The 12449-nt window shown below is 36.7% G+C and overlaps 1 protein-coding gene across 3 annotated transcripts in view; it reads left to right on the forward strand.

Moving 5' to 3' along the window:
- LOC115442199 overlaps nt 1-12449 on the forward strand; it is a 48863-nt gene that overhangs the window by 19498 nt on the left and 16916 nt on the right. For all 3 annotated transcript variants that reach the window (XM_037446053.1, XM_037446042.1, XM_037446048.1), the window contains exons 4-7: nt 1882-2043; nt 5199-5370; nt 8048-8147; nt 11610-11840. In XM_037446053.1, the coding sequence (XP_037301950.1) occupies nt 1882-2043; nt 5199-5370; nt 8048-8147; nt 11610-11840 (665 nt within the window). The remainder of the gene's footprint in view (nt 1-1881; nt 2044-5198; nt 5371-8047; nt 8148-11609; nt 11841-12449) is intronic.

Consider the following 12449-nt stretch of genomic DNA (forward strand, 5'->3'; position numbering starts at 1 on the left):
GGGTTATAGTCCAGCTAACTGTTCCTAATGATGCTCCAGAGTACTCAGGTCTTAATCCCATTTCAATTCCCCACTGAGTTCTAAAATTTCCATGCCTATAAATGTATTTGATAGGGTCAGGTGGCCTTGGAACATTTTTTTGTAGGAGACTCCTGAATTTTTGTTTTTACTCACAAACTTTACCGTTCTGTGCTATTATTATCTATATCTAATTTAATAACAGTCATATCCTTGGAAGCTTATGTTAGCTATGGTCTTCCTTTATATTGTGCTTCGTAACAAAAACTTTGTCCATACACCTCTAAATAATCGATCCAGTCATCTAATTGTCAATGTGTGACCATCCCACACTAGAATTATCGAGGTGACGTACATAATGGCCTCAGTGTGCCTAAGGAAATTTAGCCACGATCAATGATTGAATAATGGCAAAACTTAATGGATTTCTTTGGGCCTTGTGGTGGTCCTTAAAATGTAGGTCACGGCTCGCGTAAAAGCCGTATTTTTATTAGGCAATTAGTATTAAAGTTGGGTGATTTAAGAGGCCTAGGGTGTTCGCTCTTAATGGTTAGTGTTTAATAGAAGGAAGACTACGCCACGCGGTTAAATAGTATTTGTATTATAAAATATTTTTCCTGTGGATATGTGTCTGATGGTTTTCCGATTATTGTCATATATATTTTCAGTTGTTGTCTTTCCTTAGTCCGGAAAATAAAACGGCTCTCATGTTTTATTTAAAACATGCTGTAAATGAATTACGCCTTCTTGTACTGTAGGTAACGGTTAAAAAAATAGTCATATGAGTTGTTTTTATTGGAATTTATATAGTATAGGCTTGAGTATTATAAACACAATAGTTTCTGCTTATAGGTACTATGAAATCATTTAGTTAGATCTTTATACTGTAGCTTACAATAATAATGATCATCTTTCCTAACACACTACTGCCTATTCTGTCGTGCTAAGATCAAAAGCGGTATCTCAAAAACAAAATCAAAATCTTGATTTTTATGTCGTCAGATAGCTTAAAGAAATACGCATCCAATGAACTTATCTAAATAACGGTATCTTGTTTAGAACTTGTTAAAAAAACCTTAAAAGAGTTTTCTCTCTCAGTTTTATTTAAGAAGTATAGAACTATATTTACAAAACTTCGATTATTTCGCAATAACGTTTCCCTGACATACCACTTTTGCGCTTAGCACGGCACAATTGGTGCACATTTTTAATATATTCATTTCGCTGTTTTCATGTATACAAAAATGTGATTCATTCATTCATTCCCTTGTGGTAGGTCTGTCTTTTGCGAGGGGCCGATTGGGTAGGTACCACCGCCATTTCAATTTTTTACCGACCAACAACAGTGTGCCAACGTAATTACTGACCATTATGAGAGTTAACATCTCATGTCTCAGGGTGACATGCGCAGTGGACTTCCACGTAATACTTTGCCATTCATAGTTCTGTATGATATTGCTGCTGTTTTTGGTCGGTCCTATCACTTAAGGGCCGTTCAAGTATGACGTAACGCAATTTATGAAGACTTTTGACCCCCCCACCCCCGCTTGTAACGCGCTGTAACGTTTTCCAGTAACTCTAAATTTACATTTTTTTTCTAGTATTCACAATTATCTTACGCAAAATGTCGGAAAGTTGCTAAAATACCTTTGTTATTATTTTAAATAAAAAAAACAAAGTTACATAACGATTTGTACGAAAACCCTCCTCCCGCCCCTGTAACGCATAGTAACGTTTTACAAGACGCTCTCCCCCCCCCCCCCCAAATTGCGTTACGTAATACTCGAACGGCCCCCTACCATCAAGCGAGCAGTATGCTCGTCTCATGTAACTGCAATAAAAAAATCTGTTTACTATCACCAGGTAAAAGGCAGTGATATGTGCGAGGACACAGTTGAAGTGAAACGCGCGGACATACGCCTCCTGCAGCCGCCGTGGGCTGACGAGCTGGAAGACGCTGGCTCGCAGGCCACTTGCACGCTGTCGTATCAACAGCACCCGCGCATACACCATATGCAGCCGCAGGTTCGTGGACTTTATTATCAATGTACTTTAAGGTCGTGCAGCGGGCGATGGAACGAGCTATGCTAGGTGTCTCTCTCGCGGATAAAAAAATCAGAAATGAGTTTATCCGTGAGAGAACCAAAGTAACGGACATAGCTCGGAGAATTAAGCAAGCTGAAGTGGCAGTGGGATGGGCATATCTGTCGTAGGACCGATGGCCCCTGAAGCAGACTGAGCTGGAGTCTCGGTAAGAGTAGCGTAGGACGACCTCCGACCCGCTGGTCTGACGACATTCGTAGGATCGCCGGTGGACGCTGGATGAGGAGAGCGGAGGACCGAGCAACATGGCGCGCTCTAGGGGAGGCCTATGTTCAGCAGTGGACAGTTGTAAGCTGATAAGATGAGAATATCAATGTAATACGTCCCAATGTTGTGTGAAGGTTGCAAGCAATGAGACCCATAACACTATGACAGATTTTGTGCAACTTCAGGGTACTTTGTTACTTGGCTCATGCTGTTACATGTATAATGATGAGGATAATCAATAATAGGAACTTTTTTTCGTGTTAATCAATATATTCAAAGGTAATCCATTATGAAATACAACAAAGTATATATTTTTTTAATGTAAGTATGTAACACTTCTATTGTGGAAAAATCTCTTATTTGTACCTACTATACAAATTACCAGAAGCGTACTAATTTCGATAAAAAAAACACAATACATTTTCGAAAAGTTTCTCGTATGTTTATTTTTATACGAAAATTATATTGCTGTTAAATTACAATTGTTATTGTAAAGTGTAGTAACAGGTCTATTATATCGTATTTAGCCGACGTCTAAAGGTAACTGGTTGGATGGATGTTTATTGGTTTGCATATTTTTCTCTGGATATAAGTAGGTTAGCCACAGTACCGTAATCAGAGGCAGGCCGGCATAATTTAAACGACCGTCGTAGAACGTAGTCTCATTACGTACCAATATATGTACTAGTTAAGTTGATTATACTTTGCCAGACGATATTCCTTTTAATTTTATTAATACGGTAATTGAATGTTAGTTAATTCATAGGGCGTGGCTAAATAATGCCTACATTTAGTCACTGGCCTTTAAACCAATGATAAGCTAATAGGATATTTTCCTATGTTTGATCGAGTACATAATTCTATATGTAACAGAAAATAGTACGAAAAAGAAATTCTTCTGTAAAAACTGAATTAGAATTGGAAAAGAAATGAGGCAGTACTCATAAGTCAAATATTACAATGTGTACGAGTGGAGATATCGCGCCGTCTCTTTCTTTCGCACGCATCATAATCTGTTATGACGTCACGTGCGCGTATTGCATTTCTTTTTTTGTTTCTTGAGATTATATCCCTCCTCCCGAAATTCAAAGGCTTCTAACTTTTTAACCAGTATTTATTCATTCTTTCCGTGTTAGAATTTAGGTATATAACGTAAATATTTGATAAGAGTAAGAAACAAATATTTGTCAGATACCATATTCTACGGGTAACGCGCTCAGTGGAGAGGTCGGCAAGCTATACCTCCGAGCCCCGCAACTAAGCTAATTAAAAACACTTTCAAACAAATAATTACTAATAGTATCAGTTGGATTCTATAATTATCGAATCGGCGGATGATTGCAGACAATCGCCATAGTTAAGTGGGTATTGTATATGTATGAAAATGACTAATGAATAACTACACCATTAATAAATATTTTTTTTCAATCAAAATGCTGTTTAAAGCTTGAAATATTAAATTAACGTCTTGTAAATTTTGAGGCATGGTAGTCAGTGGTTGTTTGTTCCGAAATAAAGTGCTAGCGTTGTGTTATTGTCTGAGGGACATGGATTGGGAATTTAAGCAATACACGCAATTGTAAGTCAATGAAATATTTCTTTTCTTTCTCATGAGAGTCTCAACAAGTGTATCGATGCCGAGAGATCATCTTCTATAGAAATACTTGCAGGTCTTCTTGGTTCATATTATAAAACAATATATGTTGTGAATCTTCTCAGTACTATCTCACAACTACATAGCAGTACGGACACACGTGCGCTACGGCACGCTCACGTTGTTTATTATACACAATCACCAACTGCTGCGTGAATTTTCATTCACTCTGATAACGTACATTTTGCACACGATTATTCAATCAACTGTCCGTTAAAGGAATTTTATCTAATCGTCACAGATTATCTTACGTCCTTCGGTCAATTATTAAAATTTGAGGTCCATAAGTACAAAGCAAGTTGAACTTTAATAGCTAGTATTAATTATTGTAATTGTGTTTTCCTGTTTCGTTATTCACAGTCGTTCATGCGTGGTAATTTTTTTTTTTGTGATTGCAGCTTAAGGCAATATAATTGATAAACGGTAGTCAGCTGTGAACTGATTTTCTACCTTATGATGCGGGCTTTAGACATAAAACTATTATAATTGAGATGGTGTTATTAAAGACTACTTTCCCATACGTATTTTTTTATACTTATGAACTGAATCCTTTAAAATTTACGGGCAAAGTCCAATGTCGCCGTTCAAAACGTTGGTATAGTAAGAAGAAAATAAAATATGAACCATTATTATGTACTTCTGTTTATTTATTTATTTCTTGTTCCGGATTACCAGTAGATAATGCACAGTAACAATACATGCAAAAAATTCTCACACAACATTAGCTATTCTATGCTCTTCAAGTTGGCAACCGCACCTTACAATAAATCACAGCTGTTATCCAATTACATAATCATAATATTATTTTTCATAAGAAGGAGGGGAAAGGATTTATGTTGCAAAATGTACATTCTTAAAACTAAAATTGCTTACCTTACAGTTTTATGAACTGGCATAGGGTTAAATAGAGGCTATTTAGGCAATAGAGGTAATATCTTGTAATATTATGTCTTTTGCATATTTGTATACAAGTAAAATTAAATGATTGTATTTCTTTAGCTCATTATCTCGAAATCAATTCGTTGCGATTTGGTATTAATTATGTATAATAGTTAGTAGTACTTGTGTAATGCTAAAGAAATTCTCGATGCATCACCGCCCTTGGAAATAGGGATAAGTTCTTTTCTTGAAGATCTCTCAATCATATCAAGCGACGTACTAAGATGGACAGTCGCATGCGAAATAACTATTAAAATAAACCTATATTTTGAATCAGATGGGCGGCGAAAACTTCTTCACGTCGTCTCCGATGCCCGTAGTGAATGTGGGTGCTCTGTCCAACGGGTCCATGGACGAGTTCCGCAAGAGAACGTTCGACGACTACCCGGAGAGCGACGACGAGCTGCGCCGCGAGGACATCATGTTCCCCACGGACGTGTCCCATATGGGTATGTATTATGTCATGATCTGAATATTATGGAGTAATAAAACAAAATACAACAAGACTGCCTCGGTGGCGTAGTACTGCATGCGTGGTGCGACAGCGTTCTGAGGTCTTGGGTTCGAATCCCGGGTCGGGCAGTGATTGGGTGTCTCTGCTCAGTATCAGCCCGGAGTCTGCAATTTGTGCCCGATTTGGCGATAGCAACGCCTCTTGGCGGAAAGTGGGTGCCCTGGTTGCGCCTCTGCATACCCCTTCGGGGATAAATGTGATGTTGTATTGTGTTGTGTGTAATAAAACAAAATTAAGATATTAAAATCAAATCATAAAATTTTGTGTCACATTTAGCTTTCAATTATGATCTTAGATTTGAAAAAAGAACGCAATTTGATGTTAACGTCATAGTGGGTGATATAAAACCTAAGATAAAAACAGATGTGATGGTCGGCTTGCTGGCGTTAAGTCAGACTATTTGAGCATCAGAGATGAAAAGTAGTGTAGTGAGTGGTAGTTGGGAAGAGCTGTTTTTTTTTCAATTACAATTGCCTTAGATCTGTCGATCAGTGCCAATAACACGAATAATTTTCACTATTGTTACCGTTAAAAGTAATCTTTCATAGAAAATGTTATCAGCTAATCGTCGATTTAGGAATTTGGTGTCGATAAGGAAACTGTTAGTATAGTTTTGGCACAAACAGTTTGTATTAGGGGTACAGTACTTTAGGGCTGTCAGTTGTCACTAATGTTTAACTCTTGGTCTCTCGTGGCTCGCCGGCGAGCCAAGACAGCTACATGACATTTGCGTGTGTCACGGGATTATAACCTTATATACTACATAATAAGGTTATTTTTCCGTCACACGCGTAGCTGTCAATGTTTGGCGGCAAACATTCAGCTACCTGTACATATTTGAAAATAAAATTTTGACAAGTCATGACGGGTTAAGTAAATTACGATACAAAATTAGAACAGTGAAGGCCGGTTTTCAAATTTTCATATCGCTGGCTTCGCTATTACATAATTTTATGGAATATCTTTTTGCACAAATTAAGTTATATAGTTATATAATATATCGTCACGTGATGCTATGTGTTTTTCAGTAACATTTTTCCAAAACTGGTGAATTATTCCTTTTTGAAAATTAAATATTTCCGAAGTAAAAAAAGATTATAGTGAGTTACAGTTTTCAGTTTACATTTACCTCGATTCTGTAACCATTGCGCAAAATATCAGTGCTAGGGGTAAATAGTACAGGTTCATCAGGCATTATTCACAACTAGACCTGAATAACTCCTAACTTATGGCCTTACGTATCTCTTAAATTTATAAGACAGCAGCCTACCCATTCAAAAATATATGACAGTAAATAAAATAAAGTAAATGTTAAAAGAATTATTTATTGCTTCACACGAAATGTTCCAAATCATATTTTTGGATTATAAATTTGTAATATGTCAGATACTAGTCTAGTGTTGTTATGTAGGTATAGATAAAGCAGATAATTATAAATATTGTCGATGCCGCAGTCCATCAATAAGCTAAACAAATGTTATCTACTCTAGGTAATAAAATATTAATTGGTTTTTATTATTCCTAACCCTGATTAAATTATAATTAACTAGTTTTTGCTCGAGGCTTCGCCCGCTAGAAGGAATTTTTCGGGATAAAAGTCCCGCTGTATATTTTCCCGGGATAGATAGCATATAATCTTCCCAGGGTCTTAAACTATCTCCATACCAAATTTCATAAAAATCCGTTCCGTAGATTTTGAGAAAATCGATAACATTCAGAAAGACAGAAAATTTTACTTTGGTTTATAATATGTATAGATATTGTGTAACGAGCGAGTGCACCTGTCTTACCGTTTTCAATAAAAGATTCCAAACGCTTTTTTTGATTTTTGAAAATAGACCAATCAGGACAAAGACTTTATGACACGCTTGCAAATGACGTATTCTGATTGGTGTATTTTTGGGAACGGATCAACGATTAATATTGGGATTGTTTATTGAAAATGCCCTTTAATCGGCACGTGTATTAGTATTTAACAAAATGGCAATAATATTTACTATAAGAGATTTATTATCATTTTATACATTGATATTCATCTCCGATGTTGTGAACCGCGCTTTAACCTTTTTATTTATGGCATAAACCAGCATACAATCAATTAGTATGATGCCCAAGCATGCTTTTAATATTTTTCATATGCATTCATTAATATATCGTTTTAATTAAATATAGCTAAATATTAACAGAATTTTAGGATATTTATAAGACCATAGAAGGCCAATGGAATTGTTCATTTATTTTATATGATTCATTATTATTATTATTATTAAACAAGACACATAATTTACTCATTTGGGTTAGTAAACGATACTTATAAGTCATAACGTTGCAAAATCTAAATGGTGCTTAGGAAACTGCCACATGACGGCAAAGCACCAAGTCTAAGTTTTTAATTAAAATGAAATGGCATTAATTAAATATATTTTTTTTTACATCACGTCATAGCTAAAGAAATATACCTGGATTTATATTCACGAGTTCTAGAAGAACGATTAATAGTAAAAAAATGTTTGAACAAAGTTACGCCTAGTTTTATTATAGCTACAGTTTTCACTCTTCCCTTCACTCCTTACATTCGTTCATCATCTATAGTGTGGCCGTATTGTTGTCAGATTGCAGCAACAGCAAGCGCAGCAGCCTTCAGAGTCGAGGCAGCACGTCGAGCCTGCTCGAACGCAGTCTCACACCACGATCTCAACCCCCTACTCCTAGGTAACAATTACTTTTTTGTAATTAACAATATCTTGGATCAATAATGACTATTTATGTTAATTAAAGTCAGTAAACGATTCTAGTTGCCTTCGGATCAATTAAAAATAAGTTTGTATAGCATGCTTACCTCATAAGTTTTTCGTTTATTTTTGCCATTGATCTGAAGTTAGGTTTGAGCCAATGGCTTATGGTAAGGTAGTGTAGTGTAAATATCATAACTTCAATAATAGCCTTAGCCTCCAGTATAAGTAATAATAATAATATAATAATAATAAATGTTTTATTTGCACAAACAAAATATAACAAATAGAAACATATAAATACTTAATTAAATTATTATTAGTATGTAATGTTAGTGCTTATAACTAATTTATAACAAAACAATTGACAGAGGGCCCCAAACAAGGCAATGCCTGTGTCTTGGGGACCAAAATAGTAGATAGTAGTAGAGTAGATAGTAGACATATTGTTTCCTCGACGGTCGTCAGTATTACGGCAGCGTGCTATACCTATATACTCTTTGTACAATCCCCATCGTTTGATTTTGTAACGCGATTCATCAGAATTAGTCACTATAAGTGGTTTGTATTATGTATGATAGTCGGTACTCGTTCGGGTAAAAAATGCTTCAACTAACCTCCCACGCTTGTTAGTGAATAAAAATCATAATGAGTTGATTGTGTTAGTGTAGTTACAAAGTTAATACAATACTTTGTAGGGTGCAAAGTAAAATGAGTTATCTGTAAAATAGCTAGTTTACAAGAGAGCGCACAGAAAGCAAAACGTTTTATAATTTAAAATTTCTCGAGCAATATTTTTTTGAAAATTGTATGTGTGTATATTTTCTTAGCTGTTACTGTACGTATTTGGTTTTTACTTACGAATTTGCTATTATTCGTTTCTACGTCGTATTTTAAACTATGTCCTATGAGTTAATTACTACTTGATCGTATATACTTGGGACTTGACTTCATTTTTAATGTTTGGATTTTATTTATGTAACTAGCTTTTGCTTGCGGCTCCGCCCGCGTTATAAAGTTATTCAGGCTAAAGTTTTCCGTTATAAAAATAGTAGTTTCCCGGGAGCCTATGTTCTTCCCAGGGTCTCAAACTGTCTCCATACCAAATTTCATCTTAATACGTTAGGTAGTTTTTGAGTTTAACACGTTAAGGCAGACAGATGCAGCGGGGGACTTTGTTATATTATTTAGAACTTTTTAAGTGAAACAATCCCGTCATACATCATTGTTGCATAACTTTAACCGTTTACGCAGCGCAGGCAACGGAAGCTCTCAAAACTAATAATTTTCCCCGTTTTTGCAACATGTTTCATTACTGCTCCGCTCCTATTGGTCATAGCGTGATGATATATAGCCTATAGCACTCCAGGAACAAAGGGCTATCCAACACAAAAAGATTTTTTCAGTTCGAACCGGTAGTTCCTGAGATTAGCCATTACTGCTCCGCTCCTATTGGTCATAGCGTGATGATATATAGCTTATAGCGGTCCACAAATAAAGGGCTATCCAACACAAAACGAATTTTTCAGTTGAAACCGGTAGATCCTGAGATTAGCCATTACTGCTCCGCTCCTATTGGTCATAGCGTTATGATATATAACTATGAGCACTCCACAAACAAAGGACTATTCAACACAAAAATATTTTTTCAGTTCGAATCGGTAGTTCCTGAGATTAGCCATTACTGCTCCGCTCCTATTGAATATAGCGTGATAATATATAGCCTATAGCTCTCCACGAACAAAGGGCTATCCAACGCAAAAAGAATTTTTTAGTTTGGACCGGTAGTTCCTGAGATTAGCCATTACTGCTCCGCTCCTATTGGTCATAGCGTGATTATATATAGCTTATAGCGGTCCACAAATAAAGGGCTATCCAACATAAAACGAATTTTTCAGTTGAAACCGGTAGTTCCTGAGATTAGCCATTACTGCTCCGCTCCTATTGGGTATAGCGTGATGATATATAGCCTATTGCACTCCACGAATAAAGGGCTATCCAACGCAAAAAGAATTTTTCAGTTTGGACCGGTAGTTCCTGAGATTAGCCATTACTGCCCCGCTCCTATTGGGTATAGCGTGATGATATATAGCCTATAGCACTCCACGAACAAAGGGCTATCCAACGCAAAAAGAATTTTTCAGTTTGCACCGGTAGTTCCTGAGATTAGCCATTACTGCCCCGCTCCTATTGGGTATAGCGTGATGATATATAGCCTATAGCACTCCACGAACAAAGGGCTATCCAACGCAAAAAGAATTTTTCAGTTTGGACCGGTAGTTCCTGAGATTAGCGCGTTCAAACAAACAAACAAACAAACAAACTCTTCAGCTTTATATAATAGTATAGATAAATAATTGAATCAAACATTTTGATTGGACATGGAAACAGACAACTTGACTAGTACTGTATAACAAATACAATAAAGATAGCATTTTATATGTTGTGTTTTTATACACTCTAATATTATGTTTTATGTTAAGCATAGGGACTGTATTGATAAATATTGACCGTCTATATCATCAAAGATTGGTGCGTAAGGGTCGATACGTATTTGATATCGTGCTAATAATTTAAAATATGGTTAAGTTTGCGTAAACATTGGATGTTCCTTAGATGTAAATGCAGAAATTTATAAACAGAGTAGCATATTCGATAACTGTGTACCTTTTTGCATATTTTATGAAGGATATGTGCTTTGACACCGTGCAGAAAATCGGCCTACCAATAGGATCAACACAAATCATTGAGTACAAAGTTTCTAAGACTGACATATAGGTACCGGAGGGCTAAATAAAAGTTCATTATACATTTGCATGCCATTTTCCTGGTAGTTAAGGATACGATGGAAAACGTACACACGTTTATGGTTTTATCATTTTATGTTATATTTTAATACTATTTATTTTATTAAAATCCTCAACAAGTAATATTGCCGCTTTAACACAATATTTTGGGGTTACTGATCAGGCTTGCCTGAACATAGAATTGTATTTAGGACGAGAAAGTTCCATTGACTGATATTGAGTAAAGTCGAAGAAAAATATTGTCCGGTTGCTGATGTTGTATCACTTGCTATAATTATGATTTATATTGCATTAGAATGTCGGTTGTCGAGACGCCACACGCATGGCAAGCGATACGACTGCCCATAAACAGTAGCAACATCATGCAGAACATTGATTTGATTACAAAGTACTCCGTTGCACTCCACTCGACTGACGCTGTAATTGTCAATATTATATAGTTTTTATAGGAAGAAAGATGTCAATATGATATTGAAGAATTGTAAAATTATTTTTATCTACCGGCAGAAACAGATGAGTTAAACAGTCTAATACTGGCATTTATTGCTGTGTCCCTTTTATAGTAATTACGGTTGCTAAACTGTCCTCCAAACGGGAACACAAGTATATATTATTTTATGAATATATATTTCCAGATCTCAAGCGGCAACACCGCACAAGTACAAGAAGGGCGACGTCGTATCAACGCCTACCGGCATACGGAAGAAGTTCAACGGCAAGCAGTGGCGCCGCCTGTGCTCCAAGGACGGCTGCACCAAGGAGAGCCAGCGGCGCGGGTTCTGTTCCCGGCACCTGTCGCTGCGGGGCGTCGCCAGGTCGTCTAACACTCCGTTGGCGCAGGGGTCCACGCACACGCCACAGCATAGGTGAGTGCAGTACCGGCTATAGAAGAAAGGGAGGGGGAGATAAGCCTTATACCCTTGGCGTCAGATCTTTTTTTTTTATTTCTTTGTATGACGAGACGAGCTTGCCGTTCACCTGATGGTAAGCAATACGACCGCCCATAAACAGTGGAAACACCATCCATTGTTTGGTATTCCACTGCGTTCGTCATCCTGAGACATGAGGTGTTAAGTCTTATTATGTTTAGTAGTTACACTGGGTACAATGTCCTTCACACCGGAACACAACAGTGACTATACACTGCTGCTTGGTGGCAGAAATAGACATTGCGGTGGTGCCTACCCAGGCGGTTTCTCGCATATGAAAGACCTACCACCAGTAAAGAGTAAGATCTCGTGTAATTTTTTTTTTTTTGACTGTCACGCTGTGGGGCATGTGTATACCGCTACATAATATAATATATCGGCTTACAGATACTGTGAAAACACTGTTTTCAATAATACAAATTATATTTAAGTCGTCGAGGAAGTACGTTTAAATTGTTGGTCGTGGTTCTGGTAAATCTGTGAAAAAACCCTGGCTGAACCAAATATAAATGATGGTATAATTAACAGTTTTAGGATTTCCTGGTA

Source organism: Manduca sexta, chromosome 6 (genome assembly GCF_014839805.1).
Source record: "Manduca sexta isolate Smith_Timp_Sample1 chromosome 6, JHU_Msex_v1.0, whole genome shotgun sequence".
NCBI lineage: Eukaryota > Metazoa > Arthropoda > Insecta > Lepidoptera > Sphingidae > Manduca > Manduca sexta.